The following is a 21,232-nucleotide window of genomic DNA, read 5'->3' on the forward strand; positions in this document are numbered from 1 at the left end:
CTACTTTGGCCAAGTTCATGGTTGAGTGGTCTCTAAAACCACAGAAGCTCTGAAAGGAGAAGGATGTTTTCAGACCTCTTGGGATGATAGCTTTATTTCTTTTCTGTTTTTCAGGAAGTGCTTTATTGGTTCATCCAGTCACAGAACCAAAAGCCAGCACAGTTGATGTGTTTCTGCCAGGATCAAATGAGGTAAGAATATATGACAAACAGCCACGTATCTTGCATGTCTCCTATCTCCTCCCTTCATTCTGATGAATTAGCCCCTGTTGGGAAATAGATTTCTGCATCATGCCGTTGTGAAGACAGCCCAAATGCCTGTAGCAACTGAAGATTCTTGTAGGTCATGACCTCAATGGAAGAGTGGGGAGAAATTGATGAATAGGTGAGAACACCAAGGAAGGTCAGCATGGTTCTTTACCTTCACACTTGGACTTGTGTAAGTGACTCCTCGTAAATACAGAAAGATATTTTTAGTCTGCTAAGAAGTATCAGTCACTGGGGGGAACCATAAGTAAAAAAGACTTTGCTTTTTGTTTCTGGCTCTATCTAAATTCTAAGTTTTTGGTACCAAAACCTGGTCTCCAGACACTCACCAAAGTGGGTAAAAAGTAACAGTGGTGACTTTCCTTCAAGCAACTCTAGCCTCCCAGCTCTTTTATTGGTTATTGTCACTGATTATTATCACAGTATAAAATATCATCCTGCACTACTGGAGCCCAGGGCATTGAACCCAGGCAGGGCCCAAGGAAGAGGTAGGATTAGCCCCTGGGCTGCAGAGCAGAGGGCCATGGAGAATAACAGCAATAGCCTCCAGGGACAGACCAAGGATATATGCAGAGGGGCCAGGAGAAGAGGCAGGGCAGAAACTTGGGGCACCAGACCAGGAAAAGAGGGTATGGAATGGGGAGCAAGGAGGAGACAGATCCTAGAGAGAGTCCTTGAGCACTGGAGCATCACCACAGGCTTCTATAGGCAGGGGGAGGAGGCATGAAGGTTACCAAACTGATGTGAGACCTCCATGTCAAGATATTCCTGGACTGACTCTGGAAAACAGTATGGAGGTTCCTCAAAAAGTTAAAAATAGAACAACCCTATGACCCACCTACTGCACTATTAGGTATTTATCCAAAGGATACAAACGTAGTGATTTGAAGGGGCACATGCACCCCGATGTTTATAGTAGCAATGTCCATGATAGCCACCCTATGGAAAGAGCCCAGGTGTCCATTGGCAGATGAATAGATAAAGAAGATGTGGTATATATATACAATGGAATATTACTCAGCCATCAAAAAATTGAAATCTTGACATTTTTCAATGACGTGGATGGAACTATAGTGTATTATGCTAAGCGAAATAAGGCAGTCAGAGAAAGACAAATAGCAAATGATTTCACTCATATGTGGAATTTAAGAAATAAAACAGAGGAACATATGGGATGGGGAAAAGAGGGAGAGGGAAGCAAACCATGAGAGACTTAACTACAGAGAACAAACTGAGGGGTCATGGAGGGACGTGGGTGGGGGATGGGCTAGATGGAGGATGGGCATTAAGGAGGGCACTTGCTGTGATGAGCACTGGGTGTTGTATGTAAGTGGAGAATCACTAAGTTCTACCCCTGAAACCAATATTACACTATACGTTAACTAAAGTTTAAATTAAAAAAAAATATATATATATATATATATATATATATATATATTCCTGGACTGTCTAGGCAGGTGGTGAGGTCACTGAGCCCGGCCATGCTCGCTGCTTAGGACTGTCAAGTGCTGGCGTGGCAATACCGTGGTACATCGGTACCAGTGGTCTCTGTCCATCCAGTTTTGTGTGTTTGCTTGTTGGGCTAGTTTCCTGAGGCCACTGTCACAACTTACCACAAACCGGGTGGCTTAAAACAACACAAATGTATCCTTTCCCAGTTCTGGAGGCTCGAAGCCCCAAATCAGGGTGTCGGCAGGCTTGGTTCCTTCTGGCAGTCCTGAAGGAGAATCTCTTCCATGCCTCTCTCCTGGCTCCTGGTGGCTGCCACGGTCCTTGTGGTTCCTGGCTCTGCAGCCACATCACATCACTCCAATGTATGCCTCCGTCTTCATGCATCTTCTTCTCTGTGCATCTGTGTCTCCTCTTCTGTTTCTCTTGTGGGTGATGTGATGACGTTGAGGACCCACCTGGATGATCCCAGATAATCTTCTAATCTCAAGATCCTTCATTTAATCAAATTTGTTACCATAGAAAGTAATATTCACTCCTTCCCAGTATTAGGAAGTGCATATAACTTTTTGAGGGGCCACTTCAGCCCACTACGCTTGTCTTTATTGATATGACAGTACCCAGGCTTTTCTCCAGAATGTTCATCAATTATGTTCTTTCCTCTTCGTTTCTCCAGTAATTTGTAGTTCTGAAGATGTGGGCTCTTTATAAAGGTTCCCCCGCCAAGTAAAAACCTAGAAAAAGGTTAAATACAACAACAGCTAAATAAATTGTCCTGCCAAGCACTTCCCTGAGAGTTTCTCAAGTCGATTTTAACAAAGCAGTAGGCTCCCATTAAGAGAAACTAGCTCCCCTTCTGACGTAGCCACAAATTAATTTTTAATTAATTGTTTAATAAAAACATTTTATTAATGACCTATCATCATTGCAAGCACACTGCAATTACTGTATAACATATTCCTTCAACACTATTCCCCTGAGTGTTCTGTGATTGTTTCTCTCACTACATCTTCAAAACCCTAGGTAGATGAGCCACGCCATTTCTTGCCAGATTTTTACCTCACCAGTTAGCTAGTCCCACATCACACTGTGCAAGGGACAACAGTCCCTTGTTGTCACTCTTCCCCATATTTCTAGATGGCCCATTCCCTCTATTTGAAGTCTTTGCTTAAATAGCTTTTTCTCAGTGAGGCCTTCTCTGACCACCTAGTTAAGATTACAGACCATTCCCACTGCCCCGGTACTGTCCAGCCCCCCTTCATCCTTCATTTTTCCCACAGAACCTGACACCTTTAACATTCTAGATATTTACTGATATGTTTTGTTGATGATCTTTCTCTCCCATTAGAATGTTAGCTTCTTAAGGGCAGTGATTTTCCTCTGTTATGTTCACTCTCTATCCCTAGCATCTAGAAGGGTACCTGACAGGTAGTAGGCCTTCAGTAAATACTTGCTGAGGAGCTTGGTGACTGAGCACTAGGTGTGATCTACATAGTAGTTTATACCAGTTTTACTCTTGCAAGGCTGGGGACCTTTGTGGATAGCACCAGAGTACACACCCTATACATATACCTCTTATTCTAATTAGTTCTGGAAATGGTAGACAGGTAATCCCAAAATCTTATTTAAGTCCATTTTTTTGTTTTATTTTTTTACCTTTCACTCCCACTACTCTAGCTGAAGCTACTGGAATTTGTCAAAGAAAGCTAAGACAATATCTCCCATAAACACAGACACAGAAATCCTTGACAAAACATTAGCAAATTGGATCCAGCCAAAGATAATACATGGAGACAATGTGGGGTTGATCCTGTTGAATTGAGAGTTTACTGGAACTGACCATGGTCAGGCCACAGCCGTCTCACCTTCACCACAGGACAGGGCAGCTCTACAAAGGATGTGGTAATCCCAGGAGGTGGCGTGTGAAATAGACTGTGGCTGCCAGAAATCATACTGGGCTAAAAGAGAGAAAAAGAGGTTTTTGTTTCCATGCTGCTGCTGCTGCTGGTGATGTCTTAAGGATATGTCCTATCAAATTACTCTGTAGGACCTTCTTGGTACTTCAGCAACTAAACTGCCTTGACCAGGATCCCAGATTAAGAATTTGAACCTCATCCCTGAATTGTACTCTGCTAAAAAATGATACTATAGTAGCGATCCCAGTTTCCATTTGTCTTTCTCCTGGATCTGTGTCCTTCTCTGACACTTCCCTTTTCTCCTGCCTCATTTGTAATTGATTTGCTCACAATGTGCTTTTCTTCCTTGTTACTGCTTTTTCTTTCTTCCATCATCTTTTTTACTATAAACACATTAAGTTTCTAAGACAACCAGACTATAAAATCCATGAGGGCAGGAACTCTGTCTTTCTGTTCACTCATGCGTGCCTAGCAGTGCTGGGCATGTGGTAGGTTGTTGGGTAAATAACTTGGATGGACAGATGGACAAATGAATGGCCTTTTAGTGAACTTCCATCACAGTACTAGGTTAGTCCTTTTGGGGTCTTCTTAAAAACATATGTTCTTGCTAACTTCTACTTAAGATTTTTTTTTTTTAATTATACTTATTTTAGCCTTCTGGTTATTTGAAATCCAGATAAATGAATGCTTTACTGAATAATGGGATCGTGAGCAGACTTGCTCATAAACTCTTTTTCATTAGGGTCTGTTCCTTTCCAGGTCTGGTATGACTGTAAAACATTTGCTCGTTGGGAAGGGGCACGTACTGTGAAGATCCCAGTAGCCTTAGACACCGTAAGTCATTTTCAGGCTGTTATTTTTACCTGTTGTGTTATATCTGTCTGCTTGGGCTGCCACCATAAAATACCACAGACACGGTGGCTTAACCAACCAGTTTATTTTCTCACAGTTCTAGATGTCCCAGAGGAAGGTGCCAACAATTTACTTGCTAGTGAGGACTCTCTTCCTGACATGTAAGCAGCCACCTTCTGTCTGTGTCCTCACGTGGCAGAGGGAGAGAGTGAGCTCTCTTAATGTCTCTTCTTATAGACACTAATCCTATCAGTTAAGGCCCCACTTTCTGACCTCATTTAACCTTAATTACCTCATTCAAGGCCCTGTCTCCAAATACAGTCACATTGGTGGTTGGGGCTCAATATACGAATTTTAGGGGGACACATTCAGTCCATACCATATGCCTACATAGAAGGAACCAAGGACATTAGTGTTCTAATTAAAAACATTTAATTGTACACCTTAAATGGGTGAGTTGTATGGCATGTGAATTATACCAATAAAGCCGTGAAAACGTGAGATAAAAGTATCAACATATAGCCTGATTTCACAGTATGAAACATCAAGGACAAACAGCTCTTCCTCATATATTTCCATTTGTACGCCTAAGAAAAATAATAACCCTGAAAATGGAGTAAAAATGGCAGTCACCACACACACCATACAGAATGTCCTCCTACAGGACCAAGTCACAAAACATGAGTTTTCAGTTGTAACCCTGGCCCTCTAGGCCCAAGGGAAGGCTGTCAGTTACGATGGTAGAGTCAAGGGGACCCATTCAGACTGAACTTGTGAAGGGAAGTTTGCTCTTGCCGCTAAATCACAACCACTACTTCAGACCCTAAGTAGTGTTAGGATTAATACAGATATATTGCCGTTATTTTTTAAAAGCTGTTAGTAGTATGAACTCCATAATGAAACGATTTCAGATGTCAACTTTCAGATCTAAAAGAGACCTTAACATTCATCTACTCCAATCCCTCGTGCTTACAGGTGAAGAAACTGAGTTCAGAGAAGTTAAATTACTTGTCCAGGGCTGTGGCTAGATTGTGGCAGAACTGAGATAAGACCCCAGGTCAGCTGCACTCCCACTTCAGAGCCCATTCTTTACTAACTTACTACCTCGGTCTTTGGGGAAAAAGGAAAAGAAGAAGTGATTGGTTGATGAGGGGGAGATAAATGTGCTTTACTTCTTGCTACCAAATGTGAGTTAGAGGGTGGACATCTTAACTACTCCGTCACTCCCAACTTCACTTATATTCTTGTACTTTTTTCCCTCTTGTACTCAGAGCGAAATACAAGCCCCCATATGATCCAAAGAGCTTCCTTACAGAGGATTGTATGGGGACGCAGGAAATTTCCTGGGCTTTCTTTGCTGGGAATGCCATTCCAGAACCATAGGTATGGGCCATGCTTATAACACTGTGGTTAGAGTCACTTCAAGTGTCTTTGGCAGCCTCTACAACAGAAGTTTCACAAACTTACTCTCAGAATTGAGTCCATCATCCTGGTAATTCAGGGAAGCAGGGAGCAGGAAGAGTGTAGACTGTAGTAAGGACAGAATCATCTCCCTGAAACCAAGAAACTATAATATTTCATATGCACACATACATACATGTGGGCCTACTTACACAGGCACAAAAACTCACTCCTTAGCAGGGCCCTAGAAATAAACACGTGTATTATGTTGGCAAGAAAGTTAAAAATACAAAATAGGAACTACTGATAGGATAGGCAGAATAGATAACAAATTGATGAAGGGTGAGAAGTTTCCCTGATAATTAAAAAATGGACCACTTTTTAGTCTTGGGACTCTTTTCCTTTTAATGCCATGGCTTCCATATTTTCCATCTGTGTGCTCACAAATTTCTTTCACCTCTGAGTCTACTTGTAAAGAATGGGAATCTTGTACAACGAAATATTTTTAGATTCTACATTGAAATTGCTTTCTATGAATACTCCTTCCCTGAGCGTATTGTTCTGTTATAGATACCGTCATTTCAGCGAGGTGGGAGTATAGTACCAATAAAGACGACTGTAGGAAAATCCACAGGCTACATGACTGATTCCCCATATGGACTCCGGGTGGCTCTAAGCACTAAGGTATTTGGAAAATGTTACCTTTACACATCTCATTCGTTACTACTTTATCTCTTTACAGGAGTAGTGGCCTTTTGAGTATGTGACACTATGTAAAAATGATAAGCCCCAGTGATGGGATGGGTGCTTCTGATGTTTTTCTAGAAATCAAAGTTTTGAATCGTTTCTGAATCATTGTCCAGCTTACCTACCTTTCCTGGAATTGTTCTGAAGAGAACTCTAAGAACTAGAAATGATAAAAATTTCTTCTGGGGCACTGTGATCCTTGGTGCTCTGCAGCTTGGCATTGATTACCACTGGACTAATTGACCATTGGGCCTAGTCAGCCTGCCACATGGATTAGCCCTAAAACTCAGTCTCCTATAGAGAGGTGCCTATATCTATGCAACATTTCAGGAACACCAGCCCCACACAATGACTTCTGTTCTCATCAGATGGCTCAAACAACTAAGATCTGGGGTAAAGCTCAGAAGGATCCAGAATTTGTATGTCCTTTTTAGAAGATCTTTTGAGCCAAATGAGACCTATAGCAGACTCCTTCCTTATCCATTTGCCCACCTATAGTACCAACACAAACTCTTCCTCTTCTACAGGACTGAACACAAATTCATACTCTTAGACAAATATAAAATAATTAAGCTTGCTTTCCCATCTGTTTCACTTAGACATTCTTATTGGGCCAAATTACGAGCCTCAGACCACAGAATAAATACAAGAGACTCAAGATCCATATAGCACATCAGGCATTGTCAATGAACAGTAAACGGCCGTTGGAGTGCTGTGACTTTGTTTGACATGCCAGAGGGGTCCTCCTCCTGAAAGGAAATAGGAACTAGATGCTATCCTTTAAGTGGAGGGCTTCTAAAGATAGCTCATCTCATCCATTATATACTAAATTTTTTTAGCTTTAGTTTCATTCTGTGAACTTTTTTCAAAGAAGCCACCTATGCCACTGCCCATATTTTGTAGTTTAAATTTTTTTCAACAAGATCTAACTCTTGAGCTCCTCTTATGTGACTTCCTTATTCATATTATTTCACTAATGGGTATTGAATGTATATATTTATATGACTACATTGTACAGCTTGAATATTAAGTTTTTGTTTAATAAAATCCTTCACAAATTTTTTAGTCCCTTTAGGGGGTGACATTCTTTTCCTAGTAAGCTATTATATAAGCACATTCTCTGTCTATGTTTCACTCTCCAGGATTCTGCCATGGGTGAATTCTATCTCGACGACGGCCATTCATTCCGATACCTCCACCAGAAGCAGTTCTTGCACAGGAAGTTTTCATTCTTGTCAGATGTTTTGATCAACAGGTAAAAAGCTGTGTGCTTTCTTAAATATGCGATCCTCAAAAACACAGCTATTTTTTTAAGGTACTACTTAAAGAAATTATTGATGGTCATTTATGGAGTATTTTTTTCAGCTTCACTAAATAATTGACAAGCAAAATTCTAATGTATTTAAAGTATACAACATGGTGAGTCACTATATGTATATACTGTAAAAGGATTCCCACCATCAAGTTAATTAACTCATCCATCACCTCCATATTTACTTTTGTGTGTGTGTGAGAACATTAAAGTTCTACTCTGTTGACAAATCTCAGGTATACAACATAGTATTGTCAACTATGGTCATCATCTTATACATTAGATACTCAGACCTTATTCATCTTATAACAGAAAGTTTGTACCCTTTTACCAGCCTCTCCCTATTTCCATTTGCAAATACAAACAATTTTATTTCTTCCTTTCCAATTTAGATGCCTTTTATTTCTTTTTCTTGCCTAATTGCTCTGGCTAAGATTTCCAGTACTATGTTAAACAAAAATGGTGAGAAGTGTGCATCCTTTTCTTGTTTCTGATCTTGATTCAGCTTTTCCCCATTGAGTATGTTAGCTGTGGGCTTGTCATAGACAGCTTTTATTAAGTTGTGGTACATTCTTTCTTTCTTTTTTTTTTTTTTTGAGAGAGCACGAGCATTGGAGTGGGAAGGGGCAGAGGGAGAGGGAGAGAGAGAATCTTAAGTGGGCTCCACACTCAGCATGGAGCCTGATATGGGGCTCCATCTCATGACCCCGAGATCATGACCTGAGCCAAAATCAAGAGTTGGACACTTTACCCACTGAGCCATCCAGGCGCCCTGAGGTACATTCTTTCTATACCCAATTTTTTGAGTTTTTATCATGAAAGGATGTTGAATTTTGTCAAATGCTTTTCCTATACCTACTGAAATAATCGTATTATTTTTATCCTTTTTTGTTAATGTGATGTATCACATTTATTGATTTGCCTATGTTGACACATCTCTGTATCCCAGAAATAAATCCCACTTGATCATGGTGTGTGGCCCTTTGTTGACGAATTCTACATCTGTGTTCCTCAAGGTTATTGGCCTGTAATTTTCTTTTCTTGTATTGTCCTTGCTAGCTTTAGTATCAGGATAATGCTGCCCTCATAAAATGAATTTGGAAGGGTTCCATTTTTTGGAAGAATTTGAAAAGGATTGATACTCTTTAAATGTTTGATAGAATTCAACCGTGAAGCCATCTGGTCCTGGACTTTTCTTTGTTGGCAGTTTTTTGTTTACAGATTCAGTATCCTTACTAGTAATTGGTCTATTCAGATTTTCTGTTTCTTCATGATTCAGCATTGGTAGGTTGTATGTTCTAGGAATTTTTCCATTTCTTCTATTTTATCCAATATATTAGTGTGTAATTGTTCATAGTAGTTTCCTATGATCCTTAGTATTTCTGAGGTATCAAATATAACATCTCCTCTTTCATTTCTGATTTATTTAAATCCCAGTATAGTAAACATACAGTGATACGTTTCTGACTTTATTTGAGTCCTCTCTCTTTTTTTGTTGGTGAGTCTAGCTAAAGATTTGTCTATTTTTTTTTAAACTAGCTCTTAGTTTCATTGATCTTTCCTACTGATCTTTTTAGCCTCTGTTCCATTTATTTTCACTCTGATCTTTGTTATTTCCTTCCTCCTCCTAACTTTGGTCTTAGTTTGTTCTTCATTTTATAGTTCCTCGAGGTGTAAAGGTAGATTATTTATTTAAGATTTTTCTTTTTCTTAATACAGGTACTTATTGCTATAAACTCCCCTCTTAGAATTGCTTTCGCTGCATCCCGTAAATTTTGGTATATTATGTTTCCATTTTAATCTAAGATATTTTATTTCCCTTTTAATTTTTTGTTTGACCCATTGGTTATTTAGGGGCATGTTATTTAATCTCCATATATTTGTGAATTTTCCAGTTTTCTTCTTGTAATTGATATCTACTCACCTACCATTATGGTCACAAAAGATGCTTAATATAATTTCAGTCTTTTTAAATTTGGTAAGACTTGTTTTTAGTCTAATGTATGGTCTGCCCTAGAGAAAGTTCCATATGTGCTTGAGAACGATATGTATTTTTCTGCTGTTGAATGGAATGTTCTATATATATCTATTAAGTTTATCTGGTCTAACATGTAGTTTAAGTTCACATTTTCCTTACCGATTTTCTGTTTGGATGATCTATCCATTGTTGAAAATGGGGTATGTAAGTCCCCTGCTATTACTGTGTTGCCGTCTATTTCAACCTTTAGATCTGCTAATATTTGCTTTATATATTTAGGTGCTCTGATATTGGGTGCATAAATATTTACAAATGTTATATAACCTCTTAGTGAATTGACCCATTATATAACTATCTTTGTTGTCTCTCATTACAGTTTCTGGCATAAAGTCTGTTTTGTCTGATATAAATATTAGCTACCCCTGCTTTTTTTTGGTCTCCATTTGCATGGAATATCATTTTCCATCCCTTCACTTTCAGTCTGTATGTATCCTTAAAGCTGAAGTGGGTCTCTTATAGGCAGCATATAGTTGGGTCTTGACTTTTTAACCACTCAGCAACTCTGTCTCTATTGATTGGAGGATTTAGTTCAAATTACTTAAAGTAATTATTGATAGGTGATTTGGGGGCCCATACCTCAGGTGGGGGCCTTAACACTGGGGCAGTAGGAGTGTGGTCCAAACCTTTCACTCTTCAGGGAGAAGTTGGGAGTTCCCCTCCTAATTGTACGGCACTGTCCCCAGGGTGGCGGTCACGGTGAGTGTGTTTCAGCCTTTCCTACCTGATTTGATGTGGCTGTTTCCTCAGTCACCTGACGTATAAGAGTCACTCAGCTAGTTTCTGTATCACTAAGAAGGAATTGCTCCACAGCTTTACATTTGGTGCATCTGTGGGAGGAAGGAAATTCAGGGGCCTCTTATGTTGCCATCTTGGTCTGGAGTTTCTCTGAAGTATTTTTCAATCACTCTGTGAACCTTCCTTCCTTACTGTCTACATCTTCCTGTTCTTTACTCTCTAAAAAATAAAAAATAATTCAGCTTAAGTTCTGATTAATCCCATTTATCTGCCCATTCAGCAATTCATTAAGTATCTGATTTCTTAAAATCTGATTGCAGTGTCCAAGTCACATTTGAGACTTCAGTGTCCTTAGGTGATTTCTCTCCAAATGGCTTGTTAAATGGATTCTGGTTTGTCTACTGGTTAGGCAGTCCTTGGCACAGGGAATCATCATTTCCATCTCTTCATCCTAGTAAACATGACAACCGTATGCTTCATGCCTCCATAGGGAAAGACGGGAGGGGAACTCCCAAGGCTAGGATGTTGACCTAATAACCAGCCCAAACCCCTATTCCTCTCATTTTCCTAATACCATTTTTATCTATTCTAGTTGTGCCGACGAAAGAGGTCATTATCCCAGCAAGTGTGTGGTGGAGCAGATCTTTGTCCTAGGCCTCAAGAAGCAGCCATCTTCTGTGACCACCCGTTCATCTGGTAAGGAAACAGGTCATTTGTTTTTGTAAACGTGGAAGTATCTGCAGCAAAGAAATGATTAGTCCTAAAACTGATGTAGCATGCTTAGCCAAGTGGACCCTGCACTTTCTGATGGAGGTCAAATATATTGGTATCTGGGGGAGCAAGGCCATCCTGCTTTTCCTCATCAACTGGGCTTTCTGCCAACTGTACGTTGTTGATATTTTTCTAAGGAAAATTATTTGGGGCTTGAAATAATACTGTAGCTTCTCTGAATGTATTTTTGACTGTAGATAGCTGAAGCCCCAGAGAATCCTACCCATGTTTATGGAGTTTCTTAAAGAGCTATATCCTTTCTCATCTACTGAATTTCTTGGATAAATCACTTTACTCCTTACAATTTCGTTTCAACTAATCTTGCACTCAAAATGATGGAGTGTTTAATGTTTAAAAAATTCATGGACATCCATGGGTAAAAGTGCTATTAAATTGGATTCTCCCAGGTGGGGTATCAGGTTTTATGATCGAGTCAGAAATATTTTAGATTCAAAGGAAAGAGTTTTCTCTCCTAGATATTCATCAAATTTTTCCTGTTCTTGTCTTGATATTTAGATGGTAAAGATGAGCCTGTGGCTTTTACATATTGTGCCCAAATGTCCACCCTGCGACTGGAAAAGCTGTCCCTGAACATCAGCGCTGACTGGGAGGTCCACGTCCGATGATGGTGCAGTGCACCCGGGGCGAGTGCGGGAAGCAGCCTGCACCTTTCAGCCTTGCCCTTGGCCTCTTCTGAGATCTGTGCTGCATGCTAATTGACTTCTCTGGCTAAAAAGTATCCTTCATTGATCACCAGCTTACTAATGAAAATAGACTTCAGGTTTTACATTTTTAGAGGTACTAGTCATACTCTTTGTGTCAAACACCACTTCTTCTCCTAGATGCAAGTAGCCCTGTGACATTTATAGAGTTCATTAATCTTCCACTGCTTCTTGGACAGTGGTGCTGTGGTAAACCCTGTAGCCCAGTGAGTAGCTTCTCTTTGAGCATAGCTGCATGGGTTGGTTTGTTTGTTGTTGTTTTTAGGAGACTCTACCCCCAATGGGGGCTTGAACCACACCCTTGAGATCAAGAGTCACGTGCTCTACCAACTGAGCCAGCCAGGCGCCCCTGGATGGGTCTGTTTATGTGAGATATGGGCCAAACGCACCTTGTGTGGCCCATTTGTGGAAGCTTGCCTCAGGCCACGCAGCAGAGTCAGGCCGGCTACAGCAGCTGAGTTACTCGAGGCCTGTCTCCAAGTGGACAGCAGCCTCTGGTAACCCCCCCAGTTACCTTTCACCCACTTAGACGTGGGCAAAACAACCCTTTTCTGCTTGTACTGCATACACCGCAGCAACAGAGAGTTACTCACCCCTAAAGACTGGCTCAGAAGCAAAAGAGAATTCTTTTCCCTGTCATACTTTTTGGGCTTCAAAGTTCCTAATTAATCTTAAAATCCTAATTTATCTTAATTGTTTTTATTAAATACTGTTTACTAGCCACAGAATATTTGTAACATGAGTAAGCTGTAGCTTATAATAATAAAATGAATACCCATTTCCCCACTCCTGATCTTCAGAAATAGAACACAGGGCTGGGAGGAGGGTGAGGTAAGCATACTTGCCTTGAGCAAAAAATTTAAGGGGATACGAAAAAAATGCAATCATCAAAATAAATGATATTTTAATGCAGTATTTTTTAAAAATCAAAATTAATGCAAAAAATAATGCACAAAATATCAAAATTTTAAATAAAGACAGGATCGGTTTTACTGAGGTTTCCTTTTCCCTCAGGCTCCGATATGGCTTGGCATGGGCTAGAACATTACAACACACCAGTCCCTCAGGAGCCGCCAGTGACCCCCCGCTGGCCACAGCATCTGTGGGGGCAGCCTTGTGTCCCCAGCGCTCCTAAACCAATGCACATTTTCACGTGTCCTTCACTGAGCAACTTGCCAACTGCCACTTCTGTGCCTCGTGGTCCCTGGGCCGCCATACCCACCACCTTCCCCCCCAAATGCAAGTTTTACCATCCCTTCAGGCCCGACTCAAATGCCACTGTTCCATTAAGCCTTTCTAACTACCCTAACGACCCCAAGCCCCTGTACCCGTGAGCAGTGATTTTGCCCATCTCTGAAATGTTGCTGCACTTATAATGTGTGTTCTACTTCTCATTCTCAGGGATGGGCCCTTAATGTTTTAATCTTGTCTGTCTTGTTCCCTGGCTAGAGTGCATGTTCCTTAAGAGCACGTTATATTTGTCTTCTGTTGGCCAGAGCAGCGTCATCCTTGGCTTTCACCAACTGTGCTATAAGTGGTTAACTGATGGATTTGGTTGATTAAAAAATGAGAATTGGGGCGCCTGGGTGGCTCAGCTGTTGAGCGTCTGCCTTCAGCTCAGGTCATGATCCCAGGGTCCTGGGATCGAGCCCCACATCAGGCTCCCTGCTCGGCAGGAAGCCTGCTTCTCCCTCTCCCACTCCCCCTGCTTGTGTTCCTGCTCTCTCTCTCTCTGTCAAATAAATAAATAAAATATTAAAAAAATGAGAATTGAATATATTTGTTTCTGATTTACTTTTTTGACAGGACTCTTCCCTCTAGACGTAGTAGACATTGTGCATTTCCTCGTGGACACGTTTCATTTATCAGTTGAGATTTGGGCTTTGCACCGTTTGTAGGCTCATACAAACATTTGCAGATTCTTTGCTATTTCTGTAAGTTGTGCAGTTCAGGAGAAAGGAAGGTGACATTAGCTGAAGCAGTATTTCCCAGCTTCAGACTTACCTTAGCAACCTACAGTAAGAACCTGAAAATGGGGTGCTTTTACCTAATATAAGTGATGGCTTTTAATAGCATTTGAAGTTGAATAATTAAGACCTATCTTTAGATGAACATCTATTGCATTTATTCTTCCATGTGAAGTATTTTGGGGGGAAGGAATGAATAAAAACTAGTAAATTGTGGGAAACTGCTCTACCTTGACCCAGAATGATACTGAAACGTTCACCTAGAGACACTGAGTGGAGAGAAGTATAGTCTGGGTGTCAATTGTTCTCTGCCCTTTACTGCTTCTCCCCCTCCCCCATCCCCTGTTCCGGCAGCTGTGCCCCAGAGCGCTGTGTGGGGCCGAGTTGACCTGTAGGTGTTCGGTTACCCTGTTGTGGCTAATTCTTGACATGTTACTCAGGAAACTGGATTTCATGTAATAATTAGAATAATTTCCACAGAGATTGAAACAAAGCTCTCAAATGCATGATGTGTCTCTACTTAAGGCTTAAATGCCAAAGAATGAGTTGACAAAGTAGTTTAAAATCAGAAACTGCCCAACAGAAAAACAGGCAAAAGTCATTTGTAAAATAAAGCAAGACAGACAAAACAAGCATGAAGGGTGCTCAGCCTCATTAATAATCAAAGACATTATTATTATTATTTTTTGCCTGACTGGCCAAGATGAAAAAGTGAAAATGTCCAATGCTGATGTTGGTGTGGGGACATTCTCGTGCATGTGGGAAGTCATTCTCGTGCATCATTGGTGGAGTTATAAATAAGTATAATCTCTCAGGATGAGTATCTGGCAATAGTGTCAAAATTTTAAATCTGCATACTCTAACCCAGCAATTCCACTTCAGAGAAATCAGATAAATTGCTCAGAGCTACTAATTGCAGTGTGATTTATTTACACTGTGGAAAACTAGGAATAAGCTGTGTTCTTTAACAGGGGGCTGGTTAAATATAGCCCTTTCATACGCAGAATACTATACAATTATTAAAATAACAATATATACATCAACATAGAAGGAACATTTTCGTTAAATGTTTGAGTGATTTCATTTACGTAAAAGTTATAAACTGAAATCGAGGGACATCCTATACTCTTCAAAATGTAAAGGCCATGAAAAACAGGTCTGAGGAAATGTTCTAGATTGAAGAGGGTACAAAAGAGACATGAAAACAAATGTGTGTGTGATCCTGGGCTGGAATCTGGGCCTAAAAGGGAATGATTGGAACAGCTGGCAAAATTTGAATGGGATCTTTTGATTACATGGTAATTTTCCTAATTTTGAGGGTTATACTATAATTATATAGAAGAATTTCCTTGCTTTTAGGAAATACTAAGGTATTAAAGGGTAATGCGCCATCATATCTCTAACGTATTCTCAAATGGCTCAGAAAATGTATGTATGTATGAGAAGGAGACAAAACAGAAAAAGGCAAAATGAGTTTAAATGTTACAATTGAAGAAACTGGGTGAAGGGTATATAGGAACTCTTTATGCTGTATTTTCCACTTTCCTATAAGTTTCAAACTATTAAAAAAAAAAGTTGAGCCATATCTCTACAATATCTAACAGCTTTAAAATGTTTACTTTCTAGTATTGTAAAAGCTTATAAGCTGTGGCATATAAAATAGGATGAAACCAAGTTAATACAAGAACATACCTCGATTCTAATGCTGCAGACCACTTCAGAATGTTCCTCAGATCAGCTCTTCACCTGAGAAGCACTGGGCCACGTCAAGTCCTCTACTTCAGGGACACAAATCCCATCCTCTTGTTGGCTAGGACACAAAGGGGAGTTACTCAGATCTGAGGGCTGAAAGCCATCAGCAGAAGGGAAGAGAATGAAGGAACAAAAGCTGGGAAGCAATGTGTTTTGTCTTGCAGAACCAGCAGCCAGCCAAGGAGACTCCCCAGCCAGGCGGTTCACCAGATAGCCTCTTCTGTGAGCCAGTTTAGGCTAGTTTGGAGCTGAGGACCTGCCAAAGAAGCACCCCCAGAGTTGTCCTAAAGTTAACTTTAGCTCATTATAATACTAAGATCTCCTCCCATGGGCTGAGTTTTCTGCCATTTTTGAACATACAATATATGCACTAGCATGTTGACATGCTAGGCATGCTCAGTTGAACCAAAGTGCCTAAGCATAGAATATCTCTAAGTTTCTTAATATATATACAAGTTCCCTGCTCCTGCCCCCCAATACACTGAGTTAAAGCTTCTTGTACTAACCCCACAGGAAGACTACTTTGAGAGCTATCTTCCCGTCCTTACTTGTGACAAGTAATAAAAAGGTCTTTGTTTTCAACGTACTTGGGTTGTGTTCAATTTAATGCACACCAAACGGCAAAGCCCTTGAGTTCAGTCATACTCTGAGCACCAGGCCAGCAGCCCCTGGCCCTTCACACCCGCACTGTGGCAGCACTTTGTTGTTGCTTCACCACAGAGGTCTTAACCTGACGGCAGGAGCTGACCGGAGAGCCTTCAGGAGGGCTCACACTAAGAAATAGAATACATGTGGGGTGCCTGGGTGGTTCAGTCGTTAAGCGTCTGCCTTCGGCTCAGGTCATGATCCCAGGGTCCTGGGATCGAGCCATGCATCGGGCTCCCTGCTCCGCGGGAAGCCTGCTTCTCCCTCTCCCACTCCCCTTGCTTGTGTTCCCTCTCTCGCTGTGTCTCTCTCTGTCAAATAAATAAAATCTTTAAAAAAAAAGAGAGAAAGAAATAGAATACATGTTTACATGTTGATGGGGGCATTTATTTTAGGGCAGGGACCAGAGAAAGTCCTTCATGCGTTTGGAAGGCCAGCTTGGTCACCGTCCTTCTCTTCTCAGATCTGAGTTATCCAGAAGATCCTGGCTGTGGGAAATCTGAGGTTGTTGGTTCCTCACAGAAGTGATCCCAAGATTTGGTTCCAGTTTGACTAGGTACCAAGACATTCTCTGTCCAAGGAGACTGATTGCACTTGAGACTGACCTATAGGACTATGTTCTGAGCACAGCTCAGTTCAGAATAGGTGAACTCCATGTGTCAGCACGACCAGGGCCAATCCCAGATCAGGCCATTCTCCTAAAGGCTCCCTAGAGGAGAAAGCACAGTCTGTCACCAAGAGTTTGTCTTAAAGTTGTGCTGAGCCCTGTATTCTGGTTAACTAAAAGCAGTGAATGCGGGGGTGCCTGGGTGACTCAGTCTGTTAAATGTCTGCCTTCGGCTCAGGTCCTGATCTCCCGGTTCTGGGATCAGCCTGCATCAGACTCCCTGATTAGCAGGGAGTCTGCTTCTCTCTCTCTGCCTCCCCACTTCGCTCCTGCACATGTGCTCTCCCTCTCTCTGTCTCTCTCAAATGAATAAATAAAAACCTTAAAGAAAAAAACGTGAATCCAATCACCATAGCCGTAGAGAAAATCGCAATTCTGGAGTTTAGTCTGTGGGCAGGGTTCTTTCAATTTTTCACACCTCTTTCAGTATCGGGGTATCATAATGATAGGCAGCGGAAACACAGTCAAAACACATAAATATCTGGAGCTTAAAGGTTTTTCATCTAACTGACCATCCTACCCAAGAGCCTTCTGGGAAATGGAATTCCTATGACAACATCAAGCTTTCCACTCTGCTTTTAAGATTTCCACCTACCAAACCTCCTGAATGCCTTGCATAAATCCCAGGGGCATCACCCTAGACTAAAATAACTTCTAGGCCCAGGACATAGAAAGCCACTAGCAACTCCACTGGAAACAGATTACCATATTAACCACAGACAATGGAGGCCATATAACGAGCATTCTAGGAGAAAGAAAGGATGGCATCTGATATCAGATATGCCTGTCTTATGACCAGCCTCGCAAAGGACTGCAGTGCCCCAGAAAGGCCGGCCAGAATTTGACAGCTGCTTCTTGACAGTTGTTTCTAGCAGGGCTGTGGTATTAAATTCCTCTCCAGTCAGAGCTAAGGGAAGGGGAGCCCTCACTATTTATATGCAAGGATCCAGCGATCTTACACCTAGCCCACATTATTGGAGTCCTAGTTACACATTCAAGTCCCTCCCTGGAAATCTGAAAACCTGGGGTCTAGTTTGGTTCTGCAGCTGAGTGATCTTGGCTATGTCATTTAATCTTTCCAGGTCTTGGTTTCCTCATCTGTTGAAGAAAAGAGGTAATTTCTAAAATTCTGTGAGCCTTCCACGACTTCACTATAAAATTGCAGCAGATATCTCAAGTCTCCTCATGTAAAATAGGGTTAATCAAACCCTCAAGGTGGTCATACAGATTTAAAATATTCTATGTGGGGGGACCTGGGTGGCTCAGTCGGTTAAGTGTCCGACTCTTGATCTCAGCTTAGGTCTTGATCTCAGGACCATGAGTTCAACCCCCATGTTGGGCTCCACACTGGACGTGGTGCCTACTTAAGAAAAAAAAATATGTATCCTATTGAGTAAGGGACAGGTGGGGCTAGGTAGAGAGAGATAGGTAGGGGGCTACATGACTAGGCTCATGCAGGGAGCTATGTGTTCAGGTTCATAGAAATCCTAGATGTGGAAAATGCTAAGGCGTACAAAACCAGAGATAAGGGAATATAATGAGACTAACAAGACTACCTTGTTTGTCTTAAATGTCAGAGACAAGATATCTCTGTAACAGCTACAGCTGGACCACTGAAAATTACCAAACTTCAAAGAAAAAGTAAACATCATGGTCTTAGTGGTAGAGACATCAAGATTTAAGTTCCTTAGTCAGTCCTCAATAAAAGACTACAGTGAAAGCTCACAGTGGCAACCCATTCGGGACCCCTCTCACTCTAGAAAGCTTTTTTCTTTCCTTTCTGTTCCCCCCTTCACTTAATAAACTCACCACTTCATTTCACCCTCTTGTGTCCGCGAGATTCATTCTTCGACTCCGTGAGACAAGAACCCTGCAATCGGGTAACGCTATGTGTATGGAAAGGAAAAAAACAGTAACTTTACTTTGCAGAAACTTGGTAGATTCCACCTTAGCCAGTTGATCAAGATTGCTGTCACCTGTGGGGGCGCCTGGGTGGCTCAGTCGGTTAAGCGTCTGCCTTCGGCTCAGGTCATGATCCCAGGGTCCTGGGATCAAGCCCCGCGTCGGGCTCCCTGCTCGGCGGGGAGCCTGCTTCTCCCTCTGCCTCTGCCTGCCTGCCTGCCTACTTGTGCTCTCTCTCTCTCTCTCTCTCTCTCTGTAAAAAAAAAAAAAAAAAAAGATTGCTGTCACCTGTGATAAAACACATCTCTATCATGTATCCCCAAATGAGAAGGGCATATGACCACTGTGATATTCTTTCCCCAAATCCATAACCTGTCTAATCAAATGAAAAACATCAAACTGAAGTTGAGGAACATCGTATAGCATGCCTGCCAAGTACTCTTCACTAGTCCCAAGTCATGAGACAAAGACTGTGGAACCATTAGAGATGGGAAGATCCTGGGGAGACATAACAGTTAAATGCAGTGGTAGGAGCCCGAACTGGATCCTGTAACAGAAGAGGAAAAAACAAAACCATTAGTGGAAGCACTAAAGAAATCAAAATAATGTCTTTTGTAGTTTAGTTAATAGTATTTTACCAGCATTAATTTCTTAGTTTGAATCATTGTACCATGGTTATGTAAGGTGTAAACATTAGGGGAAGCTGGGTGAAAGGCATATGGAAACTCTTACCATCTTGCAACTCTTTTGTAAATCTAAAATGACTTTATTTTTTTTTATTTTTTTAAGATTTTTAAATTTATTTATTTGACAGAGAGAGACAGCAAGAGAGGGAACACAAGCAGGGGGAGTGGGAGAGGGAGAAGCAGGCTTCCCGCCGAGCAGGGAGCCCGATGTGGGGCTCGATCCCAGGACCCTGGGATCATGACCTGAGCCGAAGGCAGATGCTTAACGACTGAGCCACCCAGGCGCCCCTAAAATGATTTTAAAATTAAAAGTTTTGAAAGCTATGTGCAGTGGCTAACTCACAGTAGGCACTTAATGAATGATGGGTGTTATAAGCAAATGCATTGCTTCCAATAGAGTTAAATCAAAGAAATATTTATTGTTGGAAGAGACAGTGATACGAAGCCATTAGCTGGCCGTTTTGGCGCTGGAGGAACCATTCCAATCACAGATATTGCATGATGTTGGCTGAAATGTGTTATAAAAACTAGTTCTCTACCCTTGAAGAGACTTCTGGGAATTGAAATGTACAGTTCTTCACATGCTCGCTCCCTGCCCTTTGTCCTTGGGCCCAGATTGGATTTCTCCCAGATAGCAGGAGTTTCTACAGCTACACAGCTGAATAAACCTTGTTTTTTAGACCTGCTAATCTGAGAGGGGGTTTTATCCACAACAATCAAAGCAAAATGAATAGCACCTTGCACTCCGTGTGTTTGATATTCCCATCCTGCTAGGACAATAGGCTCATTTTAACACACGCTCCTGTTAGTTACTAAGTTACTTGGTGAGACAGCCAAGGAAAGCAAGGTCAAGGGGTGTGTGGCCCAGAGACAGCTCCTTCCCCCCCGGGGTTAAATAAGCCAAGATACTTTGATTACATTAGCAAAGCAGTAAGAAGGGTAAGAAATTTCTCCTCACATAGGGACATTTCATTCGACAGATAGACAATATATATTTATTAAAAGCTTTCTATGTGCTTAACCCTGACAGTGGAATGGGGACCCAGGGCCCAGCTTCACAGAGCTTACACTCTTATAGGGCAAACAGGAAGCTCAGTGAGGAGAAACAATGAAATGTGGGTGGGTGCCATGAAATTTCAAGATGGTATGGAGCAGTGGGCTGGGATTCAAACGTTTGAGGGTGGAGAAAGGAAACTTCTCCCACTCTGCTTTCCTTGTCATTGGTGAGTTTGAGACTGGAAGTCAGTCTTTTTAGAGGCTTTTTTAGTGTAGGCAGATAGGCATGCTCTGATTGGAGACACTGTGACCATGTGATCCTGAGCAGATTACACCTATCCTAGTGTTGGACACATGGGAAATATTCAGTAAATGCTCGTAGACCGAATGCTGATCTGCACCAATGAG

At 41.4% G+C, this 21,232-nt stretch overlaps 1 protein-coding gene and 1 long non-coding RNA gene across 12 annotated transcripts in view; one reads left to right on the plus strand and one right to left on the minus strand.

Annotated features, from left to right (window-relative positions):
• The window catches only part of GANC (glucosidase alpha, neutral C), a 69,923-nt gene extending 55,944 nt beyond the window's left edge, over nucleotides 1–13,979 (plus strand). For 7 of the 11 annotated variants that reach the window (XM_073876858.1, XM_073876859.1, XM_073876860.1 and 4 more), the window contains 6 exons: nucleotides 115–191; nucleotides 4,391–4,465; nucleotides 6,455–6,568; nucleotides 7,774–7,886; nucleotides 11,309–11,412; nucleotides 12,004–13,979. In XM_073876858.1, coding sequence (XP_073732959.1) covers nucleotides 115–191; nucleotides 4,391–4,465; nucleotides 6,455–6,568; nucleotides 7,774–7,886; nucleotides 11,309–11,412; nucleotides 12,004–12,113 — 593 coding nt within the window. In that variant the 3' untranslated portion in view covers nucleotides 12,114–13,979. Of the gene's footprint in view, nucleotides 1–114; nucleotides 192–4,390; nucleotides 4,466–4,580; nucleotides 4,645–5,754; nucleotides 5,867–6,454; nucleotides 6,569–7,773; nucleotides 7,887–11,308; nucleotides 11,413–12,003 lie in introns of those variants that run through there. The other 4 variants (XR_003210488.2, XR_003210489.2, XR_003210491.2 and 1 more) reach the window with 4 other exon arrangements.
• Nucleotides 1,712–17,902, minus strand: LOC112832818 (uncharacterized). Its single transcript, XR_012373601.1, has 5 exons — nucleotides 17,179–17,902; nucleotides 15,869–15,986; nucleotides 5,951–6,036; nucleotides 3,581–3,673; nucleotides 1,712–2,449 (listed from the first exon to the last, which is right to left on the minus strand). It is a non-coding gene; the product is annotated as an uncharacterized lncRNA (long non-coding RNA).
• Nucleotides 17,903–21,232: the final 3,330 nt, after the last annotated feature.

The sequence above is a fragment of the Callorhinus ursinus genome, unplaced genomic scaffold (genome assembly GCF_003265705.2).
Source record: "Callorhinus ursinus isolate GAN/ISIS: 27379988/994484 unplaced genomic scaffold, GSC_fseal_2.0 scaffold25, whole genome shotgun sequence".
NCBI classification, from domain to species: domain Eukaryota; kingdom Metazoa; phylum Chordata; class Mammalia; order Carnivora; family Otariidae; genus Callorhinus; species Callorhinus ursinus.